We start from the raw sequence: 27,124 nt of genomic DNA, 5'->3' as shown, positions 1-27,124 counted from the left end.
CTAGGCCACTCCATGACCTTAATGTGCTTCTTCTTGAGCCACTCCTTTGTTGCCTTTGCTGTATGTTTTGGGTCATTGTCGTGCTGGAACACCCATCCACGACCCATTTTCAGTTTCCTGGCAGAGGGAAGGAGGTTGTCGCTCAGGATTTCACGATACATGGCTCCGTCCATTTTCCCGTTTATGCGAATAAGTTGTCCTGTGCCCTTAGCAGAAAAACACCCCCAAAGCAAAATGTTTCCACCCCCATGCTTGACGGTGGGGACGGTGTTTTGGGGGTCATAGGCAGCATTTTTCTTCCTCCAAACACAGCGAGTTGAGTTAATGCCAAAGAGCTCTATTTTGGTCTCATCAGACCACAGCACCTTCTCCCAGTCACTCTCTGAATCATTCAGGTGTTCATTGGCAAACTTCAGACGGGCCTGCACATGTGCCTTCCTGAGCAGGGGGACCTTGCGAGCCCTGCAGGATTTTAATCCATTGCGGTGTAATGTGTTTCCAATGGTTTTCTTGGTGACTGTGGTCCCTGCTAATTTGAGGTCATTAACTAACTCCTCCCGTGTAGTTCTAGGATGCTTTTTCACCTTTCTCAGAACCATTGACACCCCACGAGGTGAGATCTTGCGTGGAGCCCCAGAGCGAGGTCGATTGATGGTCATTTTGTGCTCCTTCCATTTTCGAACAATCGCACCAACAGTTGTCACCTTCTCTCCCAGCTTCTTGCTAATGGTTTTGTAGCCCATTCCAGCCTTGTGCAGGTCTACAATTTTGTCTCTGACATCCTTGGACAGCTCTTTGGTCTTTCCCATGTTGGAGAGTTTGGAGTCTGCTTGATTGATTGATTCTGTGGACAGGTGTCTTTTATACAGGTGACTAGTTAAGACAGGTGTCCTTAATGAGGGTGACTAATTGAGTAGAAGTGTCTAACCACTCTGTGGGAGCCAGAACTCTTAATGGTTGGTAGGGGTTCAAATACTTATTTCACTCAATGAAATGCAAATCAGTTGCTATCTTTTATTTAAAGTTATTTTTTCGATTTTCCTTTTGATGTGCTATCTGCCACTGTTACAATAAACCTACCATTGAAATGATACTGTTCTGAGACTTTTCATTTCTTTGTCATTGGACAAACTTACAAAATCAGTGAGGGGTCAAATAATTATTTCCGCCACTGTATATATATATATATATGTATATAGCAAACAAAAAACAGTAGCAGCACACCACTATATGCGCTAAGACTAAGTGAACAGGTGAATGTGTGAACAGGGTCAAATACATGATGCTATATAGAGTAGGTCCCACCTGATAAGAAGCTACCTTGTCGTCTGGTAGGTGGGCTCGACATATTTTGGATCAATAATATGCGCTAAGAGCTTCTTCACTGCTTTGCAGTAACTATATGGCGTCATGTATTTGACCCTGTTCACACATTCACCTGTTCACTTAGTCTTAGCGCATATAGTGGTGTGCTGCTACTGTTTTTTGTTGAATCAATGCCACGTAGAATTAAGGCAGTTCTGAAGGCAAAAGGGGGTCCAACACCGTATTAGTATGGTGTTCCTAATAATTCTTTAGGTGAGTGTATATATATATGCATATTTATCAACCCTTCCTCAACAATCCCCCTGTTGTCGGAAATACGCCAATATTTTGGGGGGAAGGGTTGAGACATATTTTCCCCTTCTCAACCCCATTCTTAGTGATAGTTCAGGAAGAACTGGAGTACACACTGATTTTTAGGTACCTAGACATCACCCATCCCGACCGACTTTTCTCCGACCTGCTCTATATTGTAACCAACTCCTCCATCCACAGGATATGCCGTTGTTGTCTTCTCGCAGGGAACTTTCTGGACATCTTTTGCTTTGATCGTTTCGGTATCAGCCCCTCCTACTGTACTTCCGGAGCGTCTTGACCCTCGCAGTCTTCACCTTGCCTTTCTTTCAGGTAGCCGTCTTCCGGTGTCAGTAACCCCTGATGAGTTTGGAGTGACCACACCCTCCCCATCTCTCAGTATTGCTGCCGATCTTCAGGTGTCGTCCACCCCCAAAGAATCTGGAGCGGGTTCACCCTCACAATCTCAGTATCCGACTGCACCAACTTTCTTTAAGCAAGACTTTCGACATCTCTTGTTCCATCTTGATTGAAGGATGGGTGCGGTTCTCCCATGGACAGATAAGTAGGTCTTTACAAGGCAGGTCAGATTTTTCATTAAGTGGGGTGATGTCATGGTACCTAAATTATAACTGCGGGAAATACCTCCGCCACACTACTCATCCAGCCCTTCCCTTATTAACTTCACCGTTCCAGGGTTTAAAGTGGCAAATAGCGAACAGAGGGGGCCTGTCCCTATCGTGCCCTTATCTTATCCTCATTCACACAAAATACATCCTATTTACACAGTTCCCCTCCCCCTCACCCACCTAAACCCAAGGACATTTATACAAAAAAAAAAATATATATATACAATACTATGAGGTCTCAGGAAGGCACAGGACGTACCTCCCAAAACCTCATATGAAAAATTTTATTTTCCGGTTCAATCAATCAGGTCCTTTGGATTTTAGGCTTCAGGACTTTGGTGAAATTATCTCCTGAGCCTCCGGCGGTTGAGTTCTTGAAGTGCCGTCTGGTTCTGGCTTAGTTGGTCTGCTAGTCTCTTGACCCTCCGGTACATCCACCGCAGTCCTAGGTACATAAGTCCAACCAGAACCAGAAGCACTATCACCGGGTGTATCAATAAATTAAAGAAAGAGGTTGCCTTAGGGCTGTATCCAAAAAGACTCTCCCACCACGAAATCTTTGAGTCCTTGTCCAAGGCTGTGGCAACCGCGGTAATTTTTGTTCGGTCATGGGTTAGTTGTATGGTGGCCTGTTTCTCCGTCTCCCGAAGATGTTGGATAATATCTTCCTCTTGGCTGAAATCCAGCAGGAGATGTTTAAGTTCTTTGCCGAAGCCAAGAGGAATCTTTTGGAGCCTCACAGGAACATCGGGGCGAATGTCGAGTCTCTTTTCCGGGGTAATTGGGGTTCTGCGACATCCAGACCTAGAACGGGACTAAGGGTACAGTACGCTCCGGGGAGGAGTTCTCCTCTCTCGGTGCAAGTAAGTCCATAAATTGCATACGATCCGTTACTCCCTTGGTACCAACACCAATACCCCTGTCCCAAGTATTTTAAAGAGGATGAGGGTATTGGGGTGGCCTTCATCTCACAGGTGCCCTCTGTGTTCCAACAATGGTGCCTATCCCGACTACCCTGACAGAGGATGGCATCCTCTCTCAACCAACATCCCTCAGTGTCAAACAAAGAAGGATGGCCTTCTTCATAGGTTAGAACGCTCGAGGGGAGCTGGGGATGAAGTACCATTCGGTTTTTCATCACCGTTCCTAGATTGATGGCACTGTATCCCTGTCTGAGGTGACCGGACACGGGTGCCAAGGACGAAGCAGTGCAGGTTAAATTCCGACATCCATGCCACTGAACCACCCACCAGTTGGTATGATTGATGGCAAAAGGAGAGATCAGTGGACTTATCCGCTGACGGAGGTTGAATGGGAAGTGACCGCTGTGTAAAGCTGAAACAATATGTTTAAGGTTGTCCGAGAGTTCGCTTTCGACCTGCGTACACGCCAGAGCAAACTGAGCTCGATCCTGCTCCTCCAAGAGACCCACAACTAACCTCCTAAACTTCTCCCATATAGCAGAAGATAGAGAGGTAGTGGCGTCTATGTTTGAATGCTGTAAACCCTCTAGGACGTGGTTTACATCAAGCTGGGTCTTGAATCCTTCCCCGGCGTGTCACGCAACCTCCCCAAGCTTACTTCTCAGGACTTCCATGTCCATAGTGTTCAGGGCACCCACTCCCAAAGCACCTCCGCCAAGTCCCATAGCCACTAGATACCATGTCAATTTGGTTCCTAACAAACTCCTCACACCTGTGATCCCAATGGTCAACTCGGAAGTCATCTACGGAAATTCTCCAGGTGAACAGGATGAATTTGGCATCCGTGATGATCTTCCAGGAGGATGACAGTTGAGGAGCTATGGAGGCGGTGCAAGAGTCCGAATGCGGTTTTACCAGTTGGAGACCTTCTGTATCGTAGGGGACCCTCACCACTGTTACACAGATCTGCCCCCTTCCTTTGAACGGATACCACTGTTTGTTTTCTCCAGCCTGTAACACTAGCTTCCCTACAGGTTTGGATTGGGACAGATAGACCCACTGAGTAAAGGTCCAGCACCCTTCGTCTACTGCCTCGCAAAAAGGCCACTTAAATGAACCATCTATATTGATGTCAAAGTTAATGTCCCTGCCCCTGGGGTCTTTCCAATCGGAAGACACATACCTACCCCGGTATTCTTCAGTCATAGGGGTACCATCCATCCATACATCCACCGTAGGGGTATCCACCCCGTTGCACACCAAATCCCACCTCCAGGGATTAGTGTCCAACATCACCATCTGGGTTTCCTGCTCCCAGTGGGCATAGGTGACGAAATTGTATCCTGTCACCTAAGGAACACAGTTGTCTCTCATGATCGTGATCATGAAAGACCGTATGGATGGAGATCCCTTTAACTGAACATACCTAGGGTCCTTGGCATCGGTCCGTACTTTAAAAACTGTGGCTCGGTATAAGCCTTCCAGTTTTACCGGACCACTCTGATCATTCCAAATGGCCTGACCAGAGTCACTGCAGTTTAACTTTAACATCATTATACTGGTTTGCAAGTAATCTGTCAACACATGTCCCTGAACATAACTGGATTCCCTGGTGATAATCATCTGGGAATCCCTCAACATACAATAAGCCTTCAGAGTGCCTTTTACTGGAATGGGCCTATCAAAATATGTCCTCACCCTTAACCTGTCATGGCTATCCTTCCCCAGGAAGGTAGCTTACCAGACTGTACTCTGCCCCAGTGACATCTTCAGGACTCAGCATTCCCTCCTTGGTGCACAACACCATGGTAGTGTTGGTTCTCACTTGGGCGGTGTAAGTCATGTTGTATGGCAGACACATTCTCCACCGGGGTATAATGCTGAATTACACCGTTGGCAAAACCCTCTCTCTGGAAACCATACAGATACCACTGACCCGGTGTAAAGGTGAAGTTCTTGTATGGTTCCCGGATTTTGCCACCCAAACTTTCCACCATTAAAAGGCCGGGTCCATTAAGTGATATGTTGGCCATACCAATGTTAGTCCCCAGGCCCTCCCCTGAAGAGGCCGATCCTGCCATCAACATGCTTACCACCAGTGTCACAAGCTGGAGACTTATCCCGTTCAGAGGACGCCTAGCTCTTCCCTGGCAATGTGGTCCCATGGCGTATCTCCCTCTTGTGTTCTGTAATTAGATGTGATAGTGTGATAAGTGTAATGGATCGACTATCGACCCACCAAGCCCTCTTTCCCCCCTTCACCCAACTCTGAACGAAATGATTCAATAATACATTTTATATTAGAATACCGGGGCGGGGCTATAGTACAGTGACCGCACCGCCCCACCGCTATTGCCGGCCCCCAGCTCCTCCTCCCAGTCCCTCCCCCAGCCCCCGCTCCGTACATCGCATCCAGCAATGTAAAACTGCCAGCATTCGCCCCATAAAACGCAGGGGCATTTTCCTCCCATTTTTGGGGAGGAAAAAGTGCGTCTTATGGGGTGAAAAATACGGTAATTAATCAGACAGATTATAGATTCTCTGCTAGAGATTTTGATCTGCGTTTGGTTCTGTAAGGAAGATTCGCGCTACCTGTCCGAACTATCAGGTCCTAGACGCTCAGAAACCACTGACCGCGTCTCTCTTGCCTGATAATTCACAGTATAAGCGATCCTTAGCCTCCAGAACAATATAGATGCAAAATCTACGCAGTGGGCCTAGCTCGCCAATGTTAAGGGGGAATATTAATTACCAATATTTATGCAAATATTAATAACTAATATTCATAAATAGGAGAAATCGTCTACTGATGACTCCACCTATTTATACCTTAAATAAAGATATCACTATTACTTTGCCTTACACTAATCGCCAAACTAGCTGCATGCGCCTTACTGAACTAGCTACCGCTAATAAAACACACTACACAGTAGGTACAAATAACGCACAATATTTATTGCTACCTATGGTACACTATATAATGTCGCATACAATACACTAACAGTATAGCACTAAAAATACAGTACTAACTACACTACACAATCCCAAACTCCACCCACAAAATTGAACTAATACACACACTTACATACAAAAGCCGCCCCACCTCCTGGTTCTAAACGCTGTCCCTATGGGGGAAACAAGGGGTTAATGGTGGCACTGCAAGAGTTAATGCAGGCCACAGATTCAGGAGTAAAAGGGGTAATGCAGGACAGGGCCTGCAGGGATAGGGATTGCAATGGGAGGTGTTGGTGGCAGGAAAGGGGTTACTATTGTTGGAGATATAGGGGGTATGTGAAGGGTAGGTAGGGGCTAGACAGGTAGGGGTTAATAGTTGGTGGGATAGTGGGTGGTGGTAGGGGAATATGAATATGGGCAGGTAAGGGTTAATAGTTGGTGGGATAGTGGGTGGTAGGGGAATATGAATATGGGCAGGTAGGGGTTAATAGCATTGGTGAAATTGTGGGTAATATGGGCAGGTAGCGTTGGTGGGATAGTGGGTTGTGGTAGGGGAATATGGGCAGGTAGGGGTTAATAGCGTTGGTGGGATAGTGGGGTTAAATACTCAGCTCTCCAGGGGTCTGCTTGTTGTCCAGGGGATGATTCTCAGGATGCTCGTCGTCCTGGGGATGATTCTCATGGGGGGCGGCTCGGCTCTACTCTCTTGAGTGCAGGGGCTGCCGTGCCGCCCGCGATGTGGCGCGCGCCGGCGTGGTGATATGACGTCACCTCGCCAGCCCGCACGTCCCTGCACGTGCCCGGCCGGGTCGCGCCGCTCGCTGCCAGGCGGGAGAAGCCTTTGATCTCCCATCTGTAGCGATTTGCTTTCCAGGCAGCGCAATAGTAATTGTGTCATTTTTTTCTACATTATTTTTTACAGCCTTCACTGCATCGGATTAGTTATATGATACTTTTATAGATCAGGTCATTACGGACGCGGCGATACCAATTATTTTTTTATGACATAAATGAACGGATATGAGAAAAGACAATTTTTATTTTATTTTTATATAAATTTTTATTTTATTTTTATATAAATTTTTATTTATTTTTTACTTTTCTTTTTATTTATCAAGACCCATCTGGATCTTGAAGATCCAGTGGGCCTGATGGCTATACAGTCCACTGTATAGTCAGTGCTACACTTACACTAAAGCCCCTTTCACACGAGCGAGTTTTCCGTTTGAGTGCAATGCGTGACATGAACGCATAGCACCTGCACTGAATCCTGACCCATTAATTTCAATGTGTCTGTACATGAGTTTTTTTTTTTTTCACACATTAGTTCTGCGTTTTGTGAAAAACGCAGCATGTTCTATATTCTGCAGCATGTTCTAAAATGCAGCCCTGGCCCCATAGAAGTGAATGGGGCTTCAGTGAAAAACGCATTGCATCCGCAAGCAAGTGCGGATGCGATAGGTTTTTTACTGATGGTTGCTAAGAGATGTTGTTTGTAAACTTTCCGTTTTTTATCACTTGTGTGAAAAACGCATCAAAACGCATTGCACACGCGCGGAAAAAACTGAACAATTGAACGCAGTCGCAGACAAAACTGACTGAACTTGCTTGCAAAATGGTGCGAGTTTCACTGAACGCATCCGGAGCCAATCTGTCACGCTCGTGTGAAAGAGGCCTAAGGCTGATCAGACCCTCAGGGTCTGATCAGCCTTAGGTACATGGCAGCCCGGCGGCCCGATGCAAGAGAGAGGGAGCTCCCTCCCTCTCAACCCCATGGATGCCCCGGGCGGCTGCTGACTTCAGCATCTATGGGGTTAAATGGCTGAGATCGTTACAGCAGACACTCTCTTCTGATGGCAGCGGCTCCGTTCCTGAGCTGCTGCCATCAGAGCTGGCACAAAGGACATCACAGCAGGGTGCATCTGGGGGCGATGGCGGACAATGGCCACATGTGGCGGCACTTAAATTTGACGGGGGCAAGGTGGCAGTCATGCCTGATTTCAGGCTGTGATCTCCAGCGTGGAAACCGGCATTTTTCTCAATGAAGCTCTCCGATTGGTTAGTCTGCAGATACTAACCAATCGGAGTGCTTGCTGGAAAGAGACAACTCCCTTGCCAACTTCCCCAGTGTCTCTGCTCTCCGGGAGTCACAGCCCCGGTATGCAGATTGGACGTGACTGTACGTCCAAATGCAGTAAGTTACTTGGAATTTGGACGTACAGTTTTACGTCCAAATGTGTGTAAGGGTTAAAGGGGTTATCTTGGAAAAGTTTTTAATTGTTGGCAACACATGCCTTGTGTTACACTAGAGGATGTGCTGCCTACAAACAATATTTTATTATGTCTGAACTAAGGTGGACTGCCGATTCTCGGGCAGATTATCAGGAACGCCCGCTCCCGACAATCTACCCATCTAAATGTGGCGCCCATCAACCGATGAATGAGCGAAATGCTTGTTCATTGGGTGATCTTGTCGTTCATGCAGGCACATTCATCATCATTTCTAGGCAGCTAGTTTATACTGTCTAAACAGTGATCTGCTGCCCAGAAACAATGATTCTGTATGGGAATCGGAGATCGGAATAGCGACTGCTCATCCTCATGCTGTGAAGGAGATCGCTGTATGTAAATCCTTCACTGAACAAACATCTGACTGTCGGAAAGGAACGCTTCCTTCCCTACAATCGGCTGTAACATTGTGCGGTGTAAACCCGCCTTAAAAGATCACCCCATGTAAAAGGGCCTTAAGATTTAGCCATCTGACAACATGACCACACAAATCACAAGGATAACACACATATCAACATCCAGTCTCTGGAAGAGGGATTATATGTGCAGGTTGAGGCTAAAAGAATGGTGCAAAACTATAGCTTCAGTATTCATAACTGAAAAGAACAGAACACAAGTATATTAACATGAAAATATGCACTATCCAAGTTTTATCTATACACTACACATGTTCAATGTGAGCTCCATTGGTGATACGGCAGATGTCTAGACAGTACTCCAGTTCTGTCCAGACGTGTCAGCATATCTTCGGATATTAACTCCACTTTTTCAGTGATGCATTGTCTCAGGTCGTTCAGATCCTGTGGCTGTAGCCTTGCAGAGAGAAGTTGCATGGTGTTAGATCTGGTGATCATGGAGGCCAGGTCAGAATTTGGTGAATCGTTCATAAGATACCATACTGTGGTTTGTTGCTCTTTTAGTTTCATAGTGGACCAACAAAAAGAGAAAAACATGGATCACACATGCTATGCATTGATCTATTGTTGCTTCTCAGTGTAATTAGTATTACACAGTGCTATAATCCACATACTGTACACAAGTTATTTGTATACGTTTTGGTCAAAATGCATAAGCCCAGTCATCACATCAAGGTTGCCTCTACGAGTTGGTAACCTATTTTAATTTGATGCCACAACACTGCACCAGCGGGCGGCATGACCTTGCAGTTCACCAGCACCCCTGCTGTTAGACTGAGCCCCCTTGGATCTGGGCCCCACCAACCCACAGGTGCAGCAACCAAGCAGTATTGCACAAAGTGAACAGATGTCAAAAGTTCCACTTTCCATGAGCTCTCAGGACTCCAACCGAGAACTAGTAGGAATTTATTAACAGTGATGGCCAGTTCGCATTGTACGCCCGCGAACATATGCGTGCTGCAATCTTTTTTCACAAGTCCAGCGAGGCACAGATAAAAACATGAAAACAAGTGCGGTCAGCGGGAGCAGGCAGTTCCGAGAACAGCCACCGGGGGCCTTCATCGGGCTGTTTTTGGAACTGCCTGCTCCCGCTGACCGCACTTGTTTTCAGACCGGCTCGCGCACAGGCACAGGTAAGGGCTTACCTGTGCCTCGCCGGACTTGTGAAAAAAGATGGCAGCCTGCATATGTTCGCGGGCGAACAATGCGAACTGGCCATCACTGTATATTAACCCTTATGCAGTCTCCTGCCAGTTGAAAACCCTTAAGCCGAATGGGAGGAGTGCTGATACCATGAGAACAAAAAGCATTATAAAGTATACCAACAAAAAGACAAAAACATGGATTAACATTGCTTCTCAGCGTAATAGGTACTGTACAGTCCCATAAACTACATACTGTACACAAGCCATGTTTTTTTTTTTTTTGTGGAATTGTTTCATACTAGTCAGCCTGTTCAACTTTCTAAGACTATGCGTGTACACAGATTGAAACCTGTTCACTGCCTCTTTTGAAGTCTTTGGGCGGCCTAAATAGCCAGTGGTTTCCAATTGCTTCACCCAGCACGAAATGCAGTTTCTACACAGAGCACATTTGCCAAATTTGTTCAGAAAATTCTGCTGTACTTTCACAACAGACCCCGTTCTTGCAGATACAAATATTTGCATTACTTTAACTACCATCTTCTTTGAATCACCCTTTATTTAGTGTCAGTATTTCCCCCAACCATGATTTAAACTTGTCTGCTCGACTGCTAGAATTATCCGGTGTGAGTTTTGTTTTTAAGCTTAACATGCTATGATATTGGGCCGTTTGGACATTTTGCTTCAGTTAATCATTGTATTTATCTTAGATTCTTTTTTGATTACCTTTGGAGAGACTGGGATGACGAAGAAAACTGTGAAAATTATTCTGTCGTTATTGAAGAAAGGATCAAATTGTAAGTATTTATTTTTCTGACATGAATTTATTTGTGTAAGCCTTTGATTAAAGGGGTTGTCCACGTTTTTGGACTCTTAACTGTCATTAACAGCCTGTTGTACCCGTTGAAAACATGATACTCACCTGCTCCCTTCAGTGGTCTTTTGGTCTCTGTCATGTAAAATTCCAGACAGATGGCGTTGTGTGTGCCGCTGCAGCCAATGACTGGCCTCAGTGGTGACGTGTCCCCAAGTGACGCATCACTGCTCGGTCATGTGACTGCCCATTTGGTGATTCATACTTACTGCTTATCCCATAGAACTGGTGGATTGATAGATTTGAGAAATGCTTTCTCAGCTCTTCCCATAACTCTGATAGACTTCAAAGGGGAAAGCAACTGGCATTAATTCTTCCAGGACCCTCATACTCCCACAGGTGAGGACCCTAGAGGTGTAGGCACTCCAAGAATGTGTGAGCTAGGAATTGCCCCTTCAACTTATTTTCAGTTTCTACTTAGATTTTAGTTTGTGTAGTAAAAAAAATTACGTTTCTGCTGTTAATCCTCATTATTAAAACTTTATTATTAATCTCTTTCTCGCTTAGTTCATTGGGGGACACAGGACCGTGGGTATAGATGTTTGCTGCCACTAGGAGGCGACACTAGGCTGAAAACTGTTAGCTCCTCCACTGCCAGCTATACCCCCTCCAGCCTGGAGAGAGCATATCAGTTTGTGCCCTAGCAGTAGGAGAAGCAGAAATTAAACTGAAAAACAAACTAGAACCGCACACCGCCTTAGGACCAAACCAGAACCGAGGTCCCAACCGGAAACCAACTGCTCCTACATGGCGCACTAAGAAAATTGGGTGGGTGCTGTGTCCCCCAATGAACTAAGCGAGAAAGAGATTTTACTTGTTTTCTCGCTCATTGGGTGACACAGGACCGTGGGATGTCCTAAAGCAGTCCACGGGAGAGAAAACCAGAACCCCATGGAAAACAACTCCCTCGCGGAAGTTACTTCACTGCGGCCTGCAAGACCCTGCGGCCCAGAGCAGCATCTGCCAAGGCCAGAGAATGCACCCGGTAAAATTTTGTGAATGTGTGCAAGGAGGACCAAGTCACAGCCTTATACAATTGAGACGCAGATGCATGGTGAAGGTGAGCCCAAGAAGCCCCGACCGCTCTGGTAGAGTGGGCCGTGATCCCAGGGGGATGTGCCTTGTCCCGGGAGCGGTATGCCTTGGCAATTGCTGACCGAATCCACCTGGCAATCGTCGCCTTGGAGGCCACCAATCCCTAGCGAGGACCTTCAGGGACTACGAACAAAGAGTCTGTACGCCGAAAAGGATCAGAAACGGACAGGTAGATCTTCAAAGCCCGCACCACATCAAGTCGATGGAGCATCCACTCTCTTGGATGAGAAGGCTGCGGGCAGAACGAGGGGAAAACAATGAAAGGCTGACACCACTTTCGGCTGAAAAGAAGGCACTGGGCGGAGCACCACTTTATCTTGGTGAAACACCAGAAAGTGCTCCTTGCAAGAAAGGGCTGCCAGTTCTGAAACTCTCCTGATCGACATGATGGCTACTAAAAAGGCCACTTTCCAGGAGAGCAAGCGAAGAGAGACCGCACTCAAAGGCTCAAACGGTGCAGCCTGGAGCGAGCCCAGGATCAGGTTCAAGTCCCAAGAATGCAATGGGGGACGATAAGGAGGCAATGTGTGAGCCACCCCCTGCAGAAATGTCTTGACAGGGCCTAACCCAGCCAGGGAACGCTGGAAAAAAATGGATAGGGCTGAGACCTGTCCCTTCAATGAACTAAGCGCGAGTCCAAATTCAAATCCGCACTGAAGAAATGCCAGAATAGTAGGAAGGGAGAATCGTCTGGGAGGGAGACCACGTTCCTCACAGAAACGCAGGAAGGACTTCCAAATCCTGTAATAAATTTTGGACGATGTGGGTTTTCTGGCCTTGATCATCGTTCGAATGACCGTATCAGAGAAACCTCTCCGCCTTAGAAGGAAGGTTTCAATAGCCATGCTGTCAAATGTAGCGTATCTAAACGCTGGTGGCACACTGGACCCTGTGGGATTAGATCGGCCCTGAGTGGAAGGGGCCACAGTGTGTCCCCTAGAAGAACAATGAGGTCAGAGTACCACGCTCGGCGAGGCCAGTCCGAGGCGATCAGGACGATGCCTTCCATCCTGATTCTGCGCAGAATCCGAGGCAGAGAAGGAAGGGGTGGGAAGACGTACAGGAGAGAAAAAACGTCCCATGGCGCCACGGGTGCGTCTACGCCGTACGCTTTGGGGTCTCTTGCGCGAGAGAAGAAGCAAGAGATCTTGTAATTGAGTCTGGACGCCATCAAGTCCACGTCCAGTTGGCCCCAACGGAGACAGAGCGCCTCGAACACCTCCGGATGGAGGGACCTCTACTCGGGGTCCACCGTCGTCCGGCTGAGAAAATCCGTCGTCCAATTGTCCACTCCTGGGATGTAAACCGCTGAGATCACCGGAACATGGGCTTCCGCCCACTGTAGGATCTTTGCGGATTCCTTCATCACCGCAAAGCTGCGGGTCCCCCCTTGGTGGTTGATATAAGCTACAGCCGTGGCATTGTCCGACTGTACCCTGAGTGGACGGTCCTCCAAATGGCCCGGAGCTCCTAGATGTTGAAAGGCAGTTTGGACTCCAATGGAGACCAAACGCCCTGGACTGTCTGGGTGGCAAAAACCCTGCCCCAACCTTGAAGGCTGGCGTCAGTGGTGATGACCGTCCATGTCACTGGGAGAAAGGACTTCCCCACTTCCAGGTGCGCAGGTGCAATCCACCATCTGAGTGCCGACTGTACCTGTTGAGACAGGTGAATACTCTGATTCAGGGAATCCGAGGATTTGTCCCAGGACAACAATATGGCACGTTGAAATGACCGGGTGTGGAATTGTGCGAATGGAACTGCCTCGAAGGAGGCTACCATCGCACCCAGTATCCGCATACAATTGCGAATTGACGGGCTTCGGCGCTGGAGAAGAAGACGCACCGACCGCTGAAGATCCAGCCTCTTGTCCGGGGGAGGCGTACCAACACCGCGCCCGAATTCAATATCATGCCCAGGAACCTGATCTGTGTGGAGGGACGCAGGAGAGACTTCTGCAGGTTCACCAGCCAGCCGAAGCGAGAGAGCATGTCCAAGGTGATCCGTAGACTTCCTTCGCACTGAGCGACTGTCGGAGCTTTGATCAGGAGAGCAGAGTAATGCCCTTGGATCACAGAAGGGCAATGAGGGGAGCGAGTACCTTCGTGAATACCCGCTGAGCTGTCGCCAAGCCGAAGGGCAGGGCGACAAACTGGTAATGGCACGACTAAATAGCGAAATGGAGAAAGCGTTGGTGGGCGGCTGCGATGGGTATGTGCAAGTAGGCGTCTTGAATATCTATGGACGCTAGGAATTCCCCTTAAACCAACGAAGCAACCACGGAGTGAAGGGACTCCATTCTGAATCGTTGAACACGGATTAACCGGTTTACCACCTTGAGATCTAGAACCGGGCAGACAGCGCTCTCTTTTTTGGGAACCACAAACAGGTTTGAATAAAACCCCCTAAATCGTTCCTCCAGAGGAACCGGAGTTATCACACCCTGTGCGAGGAGGGATTGAACCGCCTGGAAGAATGCTGCAGCCCGAACAGGGGGGGTTGTGAGAGGAAAAAACGGTTGGGAGGGGTGGATGTGAACTCTATTTTGTAACCCGAGGTTATGACCTCGAGTGCCTATGCGTTCGAAATGTGAGCCCGCCAGGTCTCCTGAAAAAGGAGGAGACGACCCCCCCACCCGCGAGGGCGGGGGTGCACCTTCATGCGGAAGACTGCTTGCCGGAAGAGGAACGTGGCGGCCGGTTGGGGTTTAAAAGACGTTTTTTTCCGCTGGTTCTGTTTGGGCGGCCTAGCAGACATGTTAGCCACTGGACGGGTGCTAGAGAATCGGCAAAAGGACTGGGAACGGGAAGCCAAAGCCCTAGGACGAAATGTACGCTTTGTTTTTGGCTGTGGAAGATGGGTGCTCTTTCCACCCGTCGCTTCCGAAATGATTTAGTCTAGTCGGGTACCGAAGAGTCGGGACCCAGCAAAAAGAAGGCCCGAAAGTGATCGCTTAGAGGAGGAATCTGCAGCCCAAACTTTAAGCCAGAGTTCTCGGCGGAGAGATACCGCGAGGGCAGAAGAGCGTGCGACCATATCCCCAGTGTCCAGGGCCGCCTCACAAAGATATTTTTCTGCCTGAGAGATTTGAACCACCAAGGATTGGAGCTCAGCTGTTGGGAGATCCGCCACCAAGTCCTGTTTCAAACGGAGGGCCCACTCCGAGACCGCTTTGGCCACCCAGGCAGAAGCGAAAATGGGCCGTAGTGCTGAGCGACTGTCTGTAAAGACGGACTTGGCGAGAGACTATATGCGATGTTCCACAGGGTCATGGAGAGAGGATCCGTCGGCTACCGGAATAGCCGTATTTTTAGCAAGGCGAGCGACCTGGGGATCCACCTTCGGAGGAGAGGAATATTTTGCCACGCACTCAGTGGGAAAAGGATAGAGCAGGTCCAGCCGCTTTGGGACCAGAAAGCGCATACCTGGCTGGTCCCATGCCTTGGCGACAACCACAGAAAAGTCAACGTGCAAGGGGAAAGTCTTGGGGGCATGCTTCGAGCACAGAAAAGACACCCCCTTGTGGCTGGTGGAGGGAAGGTCGTCCTGCACCTGGAAAGTGTTTCGGATGGCAGATACCAGGCTATCCACCATGAATGCAATTTGGGAAGACTGTTCCGGATCCACATCCGAGTCCGAATCCAATCTCACCCTCCAACATTGCATCTCCCAGGAGGGAGGACGCCTGTGATTGGGAACCGGGAGGGGGAGGGGATGTTGAGGCGTCAGAGGAGGAATGGTGTCCTGCTCTGGGACGCTTGTTAGGCCTGCCCCTGGAGTGGACGCCCTGAGACGGTGCGGACTGCGCAGGTGGCGATTTATCAACCAAACGACCCATGAGATAAAGGGTGGATTGGGATATCTTAGATAGGTCCTCCACTGCCCTGGACAGGGCCTGTGCCCAGTCTGGTTCCACACTGACAGATTGGTCCTGCAATTCTGTGGGCTGGAGAGGGGGGGGGAGGTTGGACCTGCCTGGGCGCATGGCATGCAGAGCACAGAGGAATTTTACCTTGCAAGTAGTGTATGCAATGCATAGTAGGTGGTCTGAGGGGAAGTACTGATTGGGTCAGACATGGTGTGCTGCGATAGCGCTCAATGCTGGAGGGGGTAGCGATATTTCTACCAGAATTTCCAGCGAACCCAGGTCCTGTGTTCCCCGATAGAGAGCTTCAGAGATCCGCGGAAGGAGGAAGGAGAGAATGTGCTGTTGCGGCAGGAAAGCTAACCCCGCCCCCTCAGGATGCTGAGGAGCATGACTGGCGCGAAACTGACGAGCGCAGTGTGCTGCCGTCTAGCCACGCCCCCCTGCCATGTTTCGCCACTCACTCTGCGGCGCATCGGGATCCCAACAGGACGATCGGGACTCCCAGAATAACTCATGCACCAGGGCCCAGCGGCGAGGGAGGGGAGGGCAGAATGATGCGCTGGGGAGAAAGAACAGCGCCCCCGGTGCCCTAAATAGCGGAGCCACCAGGCACCTAGGCTCCAATTAAAGCCGGGCCCGCGAAAATAATTAACCCCCGCATGACCAGCGGCGGCGCGAATGGCGTCCACCTGAAGTAGTGGTATCACTACCCCCTCCTAATGACCTCCTGCGATACCTGCCGTCCAAATCTGGGACCAGGCAGAGGGTTGAGACTGGAGAGGGAGGTGGGGAACAGAAGAGGGATATACTCACCTGCCTTCATCTGTGTTCTTCGCCCTTCCATCATAAACCAGCAGGGCCATCTCTACAGTCGCTGCCACACAAGTAGTAGAAATTGAGGCACTCAGGTTTTTGTTGCATTTAAGAATTTTTTATTCATGCATTATTTTCATATTCCAGTTGCCCAATCTATGCCGAAATCAGAAAATAGAAAAAGCTGACCGGACGTTTCTGTCTCAAACGGACCTTCCTCAGCGGTCATAAATTATTTTATCTGTGAACAACAGGTACATAGAATATATCGTCATTGACAACCGGTATGAAATACATAGAAAAATGAAAATAAAAGAATCGATGCATAATATAGACATTACAAAAAATAAAAAAACTATATACAGTGCATAGAGGAACAATTTGATATGTATCAGGAGGTATATCATATATACATGATTGCAGGTGATTGCAGACATGATTGTGAACAAAATTTGATTGAAATATAATGCCCATGATTAAGAATAAAGATATGCTGATGGCAATCAACTTGTACATGATTAAAGATAATGGCAGGGCCAAACGCTACTGCCTATCCCATATCACTTTTCTATAATGAAACACCAGGTCTCCCAAATACGGTACCAGATTCTGGAACAAGTTGATTTACCGAGAAGAGGAGGCAATCGTATACTCCTTCTAAAACAGGCATTCTGGATCCACAAATTGGGAACTCTCTCACCGCACGGTCTCAATCGCGAATGTGATTTTTTTCATTAATGCTTAAAGGGAACCTGTCACTGGGATTTTGTGTATAGAGCTGAGGACATGGGCTGCTAGATGGCCGCTAGCACATCTGCAATACCCAGTCCCCATAGCTCTGTGTGCTTTTATTGTGAAAAAAATAAATAAATGATTCGATACATATGCAAATTAACCTCAGATGAGTCCTGTGTGTGAGAGGAGTCAGGGACAGGACTCATCTCAGGTTAATTTGGATATGTATCAAATAGTTTTTTTGACACAATAAAAGCACAGAGAGCTATGGGGACTGGGTATTGCGGATGTGCTAGCGGCCATCTAGCAGTCCATGTCCTTAGCTCTATGCACAAAATCCCGGTGACAGGTTCCCTTTAAATTATCTTGCATTGTTATACATGATATGCACATGTACATGATCTAACACTACTTTATTGTTGTTCTTCCACAAACCCGCTGATTTTCTAGCCAGAACTATTGAGGGTGAGATAAGCACCTGCAAATGCTGACAGCTAGATCGGTTTAAGTTTTTGCCTGTAGATCACATATTAGAGGAGGAGTCGGTTATGATCATGGGAAATCCCATCAATTTGATACCAGAACCTGCCATTATCTTTAATCATGTACAAGTTGATTGCCATCAGCATATCTTTATTCTTAATCATGGGCATTATATTTCAATCAAATTTTGTTCACAATTATGTCTGCAATCACGTATATATGATATACCTCCTGATACATATCAAATTGTTCCTCTATGCACTGTATATATTTTTTATTTTTTGTAATGTCTATATTATGCATCAATTCTTTTATTTTCATTTTTCTATGTATTTCATACTGGTTGTCAATGACGATATATCCTATGTACCTGTTCACAGATAAAATAATTTATGACCGCTGAGGAATGTCCGTTTACGACCGAAACGTCCGGTCAGCTTTTTCTATTTTCTGATTTCGGCATAGATTGGGCAACTGGAATATGAAAATAATGCATGAATAAAAAAATTCTTAAATGCAACAAAAACCTGAGTGCCTCCATTTCTGCTACATGAATGTGGCTATTTTAGCCTTTGATTGGCACCGGAACTTTCAGAGTGTGGTTCTCCATTTTCTCTCAGCTGGCACACAAGTGGCAGGGGACTGGTGAGGGAAGGGCTTGGAGAAAAGGTGGCCCTTGCGCTGGCGGGAAGCAGGGGAGTGAGGCTGCCCTGGTCCACATTTTCTTCTTGAGGGGAGGCAGGGCGGTGGGACAACCGACACCGGCCAGCCTCCCCGGGTAGACAGAGAGGCAATGCGACTCTGTTCCCCATCCAGATGTTAAATTGGAGAAAGAAAAAAAAAAAGAAAAAATCAAAGGAAGCCACCCTGCTAAGCAGGGAGTTCTGCATCTGACTATGACTCTAAGCTAAAAACTGATATGCTCTCTCCAGACTGGAGGGGGTATAGCTGGCAGAGGAGGAGCTAACAGTTTTCAGCCTAGTGTCGCCTCCTAGTGGCAGCAAACTGCTATACCCACAGTCCTGTGTCCCCCAGTGATACGAGCGAGAAATACATATATATACAGTACAGACCAAACGTTTGGACACACCTTCTCATTCAAAGAGTTTTCTTTATTTTCATGACTATGAAGGCATCAAAACTATGAATTAACACATGTGGAATTATATACATAACAAACAAGTGTGAAACAACTGAAAATGTGTCATATTCTAGGTTCTTCAAAGTAGCCACCTTTTGCTTTGATTACTGCTTTGCACACTCTTGCCATTCTCTTGATGAGCTTCAAGAGGTAGTCCCCTGAAATGGTCTTCCAACAGTCTTGAAGGAGTTCCCAATGATGCTTAGCACTTGTTGGCCCTTTTGCCTTCACTCTGCGGTCCAGCTCACCCCAAACCATCTCGATTGGGTTCAGGTCTGGTGACTGTGGAGGCCAGGTCATCTGGCGCAGCACCCCATCACTCTCCTTCATGGTCAAATAGCCCTCACTTTCAAAGTTTTCCCAATTTTTCGGCTGACTGACTGACCTTCATTTCTTAAAGTAATGATGGCCACTCGTTTTTCTTTACTTAGCTGCTTTTTTCTTGCCATAATACAAATTCTAACAGTCTATTCAGTAGGACTATCAGCTGTGTATCCACCTGACTTCTCCTCAACGCAACTGATGGTCCCAACCCCATTTATAATGCAAGAAATCCCACTTATTAAACCTAACAGGGCACACCTGTGAAGTGAAAACTATTTCAGGGGACTACCTCTTGAAGCTCATCAAGAGAATGCCAAGAGTGTGCAAAGCAGTAATCAAAGCAAAAGGTGGCTACTTTGAAGAACCTAGAATATGACATATTTTCAGTTGTTTCACACTTGTTTGTTATGTATATAATTTCACATGTGTTAATTCATAGTTTTGATGCCTTCAGTGTGAATCTACAATTTTCATAGTCATGAAAATAAAGAAAACTCTTTGAATGAGAATGTGTGTCCAAACTTTTGGTCTGTACTGTATATATATTGAAATATATAAAATATATATGTATATATTTATTATATATAATGTGAGCATAGTAATTTTGTTCCTTGGTGATATAGTGTTGGTTACTGTATAAAATATAGAATATTTATTTGATGTTCTTTTTAATTTCTTCTTGGTTATTATTGGTGGTGTCAGTGGGAATGAGGCGTTGGCCAAAGAGAGAAATACATACCAGAAAGGAGGATCCAGCAATGTCACGGCCGTCTCCTCCTTCTTCTCTGCAGAGCGATGTCGGCTGGTGTCTTCTTCCGGGAGTACTGTGACGTATTAGGCGCAGTAAGGAAGTCGGCAGCCAGCGAGGGTCCTTCCTCCACTACGCTTGCGCTGAATACCAAACGGCACAGGCACAATATTTCCACCGCACTCAGGGTCAGGCAGGAGGACGTGAACGCTGCCTAGGCTTGTCAATGAAGTTTTGGAGGGCGTGGACAGAGATGGGAGAAACGAGCAAGGCCCCCTCCTGCTCCTTGAGGCTAATTTGAATATAATAAAAGTAACATTTCTGCTGTAACGGGAGCATGTTTAAAACTGGACTGGGCTAGTTAGGTTCAGCTGACATTAGGCACATCGCTAATGTCAGCCAGGTTATTAATGTTATTTCTATTGACAGAAGCCCTTTAAAAAATTGTGAAAATGACTATTTATCCTACAAAAATCGCATCACTGCTAGGACACGTGCCATTTGGGGATACCTCACCGCTGAGACAAGTCATTAGCTGCAGCGGTGCAATTGACCCTGTCCATTGAGGAGGTTGATATACGGGGACTGGAAGTGCAGTGAAAATAGCCCAGGACCCATAGCATAGAGGAGGAACAGAGCGGCAGGGAGCAGATAAATTATACTTCCTTGAGGCTCGTCTCCGTCGTGGCCTGCTATTGGGTGCACCCCTGAAACACCTCCCCCCCGGCTGGATGCTTTGATCTAAATGACGGGGAGATGCAGCGGCAGCCATGCAGGGATCTGGAGCAACGCATATGCCGGGGAGCAGGTAAGTATAATCCACACAAGGGGCCCGGACATTGGGGGGGATATTTTATATATCCGATAACCCCTTTAAGGAACTTACAATGTATAGCTAGTAGTTCTACAATAGTAATATGTTTCTCTTTAGCTGATTTTATGAAATAGATTAAATTTAGGTTTATTGTTATAGGTATGGTGACATTCAGGATGGAAACATTCCTTTTCCTATTGCTCAGCGTTTTAAGAAAACTCTCGAGAAATACAGGAACAAGCATTTAGAACTAATTGAATTTCAGAGTAAGATAAAGGACGACCCTTCAGTTTCAGAAGCTGTTGATTGTTGGCATAAATTCTATGAAGTCCAAATGTTAAGTGGCTTATTGAAAATGTGGGAATATTTACGGCTCAGGTAAAAACGAATTTATGATACACTTTAGGACTTTACACAACCAATAAATGCTTTTTTTAATAATTTTTTTTGTGATGGGGGGGGTTATTGGGTGTAATAAGTATCATTATTTTAATAGGTCATAGCTTCTTTTTGAAGGAGCTGATGAAGACCTACTTGTTATTGAGGAACAGTCCCACCTGAGCATCGGTACAGGGAGGATGCTTTCCGCTGTGATTTGATCGCGGCACAGCCAAGGAGAAGGAGACGCCCATTGAGAAACCCCGGCGTCTCCTCCTCCCTGTACCGATGCTCAGTATTAACAGGATCGTCTCCTAAAGAGGATTCAGCTGCGGGATCGGAGTGCCACCAGTGCAGAGCTTGCTCAGGAATGGCAGCAGGCAGGTGTGAGCGCATCTGCACGCACAGTGAGGTGAAGACTTTTGGAAGATGGCCTGGTGTCAAGAAGGGCAGCAAAGAAGCCACTTCTCTCCAAAAAAAAAACATCAGGGACAGATTGATCTTTTGCAGAAAGTTTGGTGAATGGACTGCTGAGGACTGATGCTAAGTCATATTCTCCGATGAAGCCTCTCTACGATTGTTTGGGGCATCTGGAAAAAGGCTTGTCCGGAGAAGAAAAGGTGAGAGCTACCATCAGTCCTGTGTCATGCCAACAGTAAAGCATCCTGAGATCATTCATGTGTGGGGTTGCTTCTCATCCAAGGGAGTGGGCTCACTCACAATTTTGCCCAAAAACACAGCCATGAATAAAGAATGGTACCGAAACACCCTCCAACAGCAACTTCTTCCAACAATCCAACAACAGTTTGGTGAAGAACAATGCATTTTCCAGCACGATGGAGCACCGTGCCATAAGGCAAAAGTGATAACTAAGTGGTTCGGGGACCAAAACGTTGACATTTTGGGTCCATGGCCTGGAAACTCCCCAGATCTTAATCCCATTGAGAACTTGTGGTCAATTATCAAGAGGCGGGTGGACAAATAAAAACCCACTAATTCTGACAAACTCCAAGAAGTGATTATGAAAGAATGGGTTGCTATCAGTCAGGAATTGTCCCAGAAGTTGATTGAGAGCATGCCCAGTCGAATTGCAGAGGTCCTGAAAAAGAAGGGCCAACACTGCAAATACTGACTCTTTGCATAAATGTCATGTAATTGTCGATAAAAGCCTTTGAAACATATAAAGTGCGTGTAATTATATTTCACTACATCACAGAAACAACTGAAACAAAGATCTAAAAGCAGTTTAGCAGCAAACTTTGTGAAAACTAATATTTGTGTCATTCTCAAAACTTTTGGCCACGACTGTACATGAGGGATGTTTTTCACGCATCACTTGTGCGTTGCGTGAAAATCGCAGCATGTTCTACACTCACCTAAAGAATTATTAGGAACACCTGTTCTATATCTCATTAGTGCAATTATCTAGTCAACCAATCACATGGCAGTTGCTTCAATGCATGTAGGGGTGTGGTCCTGGTCAAGACAATCTCCTGAACTCTAAACTGAATGTCAAAATGGGAAAGAAAGGTGATTTAAGCAATTTTGAGCGTGGCATGGTTGTTGGTGCCAGACGGGCCGGTCTGAGTATTTCACAATCTGCTCAGTTACTGGGATTTTCACGCACAACCATTTCTAGGGTTTACAAAGAATGGTGTGAAAAGGGAAAAACATCCAGTATGCGGCAGTTCTGTGGGCAAAAATGCCTTGTGGATGCTAGAGGTCAGAGGAGAATGGGCCGACTGATTCAAGCTGATAGAAGAGCAACGTTGACTGAAATAACCACTCGTTACAACCGAGGTATGCAGCAAAGCATTTTTGAAGCCACAACACGCACAACCTTGAGGCGGATAGGCTACAACAGCAGAAGACCCCACCGGTTACCACTCATCTCCACTACAAATAGGAAAAAGAGGCTACAATTTGCACAAGCTCACCAAAATTGGACTGTTGAAGACTGGAAAAATGTTGCCTGGTCTGATGAGTCTCGATTTCTGTTGAGACATTCAAATGGTAGAGTCCGAATTTGGCGTAAACAGAATGAGAACATGTATCCATCCTCTGATGGCTACTTCCAGCAGGATAATGCACCATGTCACAAAGCTCAAATTGGTTACTTGAACATGACAATGAGTTCACTGTACTAAAATGCCCCCTCACAGTCACCAGATCTCAACCCAATAGAGCATCTTTGGGATGTGGTGGAACGGGAGCTTTGTGCCCTGGATGTGCATCCCTCAAATCTCCATCAACTGCAAGATGCTATCCTATCAATATGGGCCAACATTTGTAAAGAATGCTATCAGCACCTTGTTGAATCAATGCCACATAGAATTAAGGCAGTTCTGAAGGCAAAAGGGGGTCCAACACCGTATTAGTAACATGGTTATAATGGAAAATAATAGCATTCTTTAATACAGAATGCTAAGTAAAATGTCCATTGAGGGTTAAAAAATAATAAAAAAATTACTAACCTCATCCACTTGTTCGGGCAGCCGTTATTGTCTTCTTTCTTCTTCTTGCAGGACCTGCAAAAGGACCTGCGCTGACATCATTGCGCTCACCACGTGGTGAGCGCGGTGATGTCAGCGCAGGTCCTGCTGAATGAAGATAGAAGCGCTATTACATCACCAAATGTCCTTTTGCAGGTCCTGAAAGAAGAAGAAAGAAGTCGATGCTGGCTGCGCGATCAAGTGGATAATGTGAGTTATTTTTTTTTATTTTTTAACCCCTCAATCGACATTTTTGTAAGCATTCTGTATTAAGAATGCTATTATTTTCCTTTATAACCATGTTATAATGGAAAATAATAAAATCTACAGAACTCCTAACCCACACCCGAACTTCAGTGAAGAAGTCTGGGTTCGGGTCTGGGTACCAACATTCAGTTATTTATCACGCGTGTGCAAAACGCATTAAAACGCTTTGCACTCTCGCGGAAAAAACTGAACAACGCAATCGCAGAAAAATTGCGTGCGATCTCGCACAGGTTTTCCTGAACCCGCCCGCAACGCATCCGGACTGAATCCAGAACGCTCGTCTGCAAGGGGCCTAAGGCTTCATTCACACGTCCATGGAACACGATCCGTGAGATACCGGACTGGCATCCTGCTTAGTGCAGGAGCGCACGGCGTCATTGGTTGCTATTACTGTACTGTATTACTGTACTGCAGCGGCGGCACAAAGCGAACGGCGTCATAGCAACCAATGACACCGTTCACTCTGCACTAAGCAGGATGCCAGTCCGGTATCTCACGGACCATGTTCCACGAATGTGTGAATGAAGCCTCATTTTGGGAAAAATAGTCAGTCATTCATTTTGTTATGCTCATATATTATTCAATAAATAAGTCTGTCCGCTTTTATCTCTGATGCTGGAACCCACATTCTCTCTTCGGAACCATAACCTTTCCAGTGCACCAGGTACTGAAGAGAGCGGCGAACATATCGTGAATCAACAATCTTTTCTACCTGAAACTCAAGACTGCCATCAACAACCACCGGTGGAGGCGGTAGTGGCAATGGTTCAGGAGGTTCTACATATCTGTTAAGCAGAGATCTGTGGAAAACATTATGGATCCTTAGAGTCTGAGGTAGCTCCAGACGAAAAGCCACCGGGTTAATGATCTTAATTACCCTATAAGGACCAATAAATCTCGGACCTAATTTCCACGAGGGAACCTTTAACTTGATATTTCTGGTAGACAACCACACCAAGTCATTCACCCCAAGGTCCGGACCTTCAGAGCGCTTCCTATCAGCCGCACGTTTGTATCTACCACCAATTCTCTTCAAACTTTCTTGCACACTCTGCCACACTGAAGAAAGTGAAGACGCAAATCGTTCCTCCTCGGGAATCCCAGACGGCCCCCCCTCACTAAACGTACAAAACTGAGGATGGAAACCATACGCACCAAAAAATGGTGACTTATCGGTGGATTCTTGACGACGATTATTAATGGCAAACTCGGCTAACGGTAAATAAGATGACCATTTCTCCTGATTTTCGGAAACAAAGCATCTCAAATATGTCTCTAGGTTTTGATTGGTACGTTCAGTCTGACCGTTGGACTGTGGATGGAAAGATGAAGAAAACGACAGATGAACCCCTAAACGAGAACAAAAAGCTTTCCAAAATTTAGAAACGAATTGGGTACCACGATCCGAAACAATATCGGAAGGGACCCCGTGAAGCTTCACGATGTGGTCAATAAAAACCTGAGCCAGTGTGTTAGCATTAGGCAATGCGGCAAGAGCAATAAAGTGCACCATTTTGCTGAATCTGTCAACAACTACAAGAATAACAGTCTTCCCCGCTGATACTGGTAGATCCGTAATGAAATCCATTGACAGGTGCGTCCAAGGCCTGTTGGGGATGGCCAGAGGTAAAAGACGCCCTGCCGGACGAGTATGATCTACCTTAGAACGAGCACAGGTAGCACATGCAGACACAAAATTCAACACCTCCTGGCGCCATTTAGGCCACCAGAACCGACGAGACACTAACTCAGAGGTTGCCCTACTACCTGGGTGTCCTGCCAGTGTGGAGTTATGGTGTTCTTTTAGTATCTCCAGTCGTAAATTTTCACAAACAGTTTACCCGAGGGGCAGGAGGCCGGGGCGTCCCCCTGAGCTTCCAACACCCTCCCCTCCAAACCTGAGTGTAATGCAGAGACCACCACCCCCTTTTGCAAAATGGGCTCTGGTACCTCAACATCACCCCCTCCAGGAAAACTTTGAGACAATGCATCCGCCTTAGTATTTTTTGCCCCCGGGCGATAGGTTATTACAAAATTAAACCTAGTAAAAAATAACGACCACCGAGCCTGTCTAGGGGTGAGACGTTTAGCAGACTCCAGATATAATAAGTTTTTGTGATCAGTAATCACCGTGACGGGATGAACCGCCCCCTCTAAAAAATGACGCCACTCCTCAAAAGCCAACTTAATAGCCAAAAGTTGCCAATATCATAGTTCCTTTCTGCAGTAGACAATTTCTTCGAAAAGAAAGCACACGGACACCATTCACCAGGGGACGGGCCCTGAGATAGCACCGCTCCCACCCCCACCTCTGATGCGTCAACCTCTACAATAAAAGGAAGCGAGACATCTGGCTGTATGAGAATAGGGGCCGAGGTGAATCTCTCTTTCAGAGATGCAAAGGCAGTTTTGGCTGCATGTGACCATTTGGAAAAATCGGATCCCTTTCGGGTCATGTCCGTCAGTGGTTTGACCACCAAGGAATAGATTTTTATAAACTTTCTATAAAAATTGGAAAACCCCAGGAAGCGTTGCAATGCCTTCAGGTTCTCAGGCAGATCCCAGTATATAATCGCCCGGACTTTCTCCGGATCCATGCGGAAACCTGAATCTGACAACACATACCCCAGAAATGCCAGTTCTTTTACGGCGAACACACATTTTTCTAACTTGGCAAACAATTTGTTGGCCCTTAATATCTGCAGCACTTGTCTCACATGGATCTTATGTGTATCCAGATCCGGGGAATAGACCAGGATGTCATCAAGATATATCACAACAAATCTCCTGATAAGGTGACTAAAAATATCGTTGACAAAATGTTGGAATACCGCAGGCGCATTAGTAAGACCAAATGGCATGACCAGATTTTCATAATGCCCTTCCGGAGTATTAAAAGCCGTCTTCCACTCATCCCCCTCTTTGACGCGAACCAGGTTATAGGCTCCTCTGAGATCCATTTTGGAGAACCATTTAGCACCAGCAACCTGATTAAAGAGGTCGGGAATGAGAGGAAGAGGATAGGGATCTCGGATAGTTATCCGGTTTAATTCCCGGAAATCCAGGCAAGGACGTAGGCCCCCATCTTTCTTTTTAACGAAAAAGAACCCTGCAGCCACAG

The 27,124-nt window shown here is 46.6% G+C and overlaps 1 protein-coding gene across 1 annotated transcript in view; it reads left to right on the top strand.

Annotated features, from left to right (window-relative positions):
* The window catches only part of SHCBP1L (SHC binding and spindle associated 1 like), a 130,849-nt gene that overhangs the window by 53,985 nt on the left and 49,740 nt on the right, over window positions 1–27,124 (top strand). Inside the window, exons 4-5 of the mRNA XM_040408804.1 lie at window positions 10,682–10,768; window positions 21,026–21,244. Of these exons, the coding sequence (XP_040264738.1) occupies window positions 10,682–10,768; window positions 21,026–21,244 (306 nt within the window). The remainder of the gene's footprint in view (window positions 1–10,681; window positions 10,769–21,025; window positions 21,245–27,124) is intronic.

Source organism: Bufo bufo, chromosome 9 (genome assembly GCF_905171765.1).
Source record: "Bufo bufo chromosome 9, aBufBuf1.1, whole genome shotgun sequence".
NCBI classification, from domain to species: domain Eukaryota; kingdom Metazoa; phylum Chordata; class Amphibia; order Anura; family Bufonidae; genus Bufo; species Bufo bufo.
The sequence above is the reverse complement of the archived record's forward strand: the minus strand, read 5'-3'. Positions and strand labels throughout refer to the sequence as shown.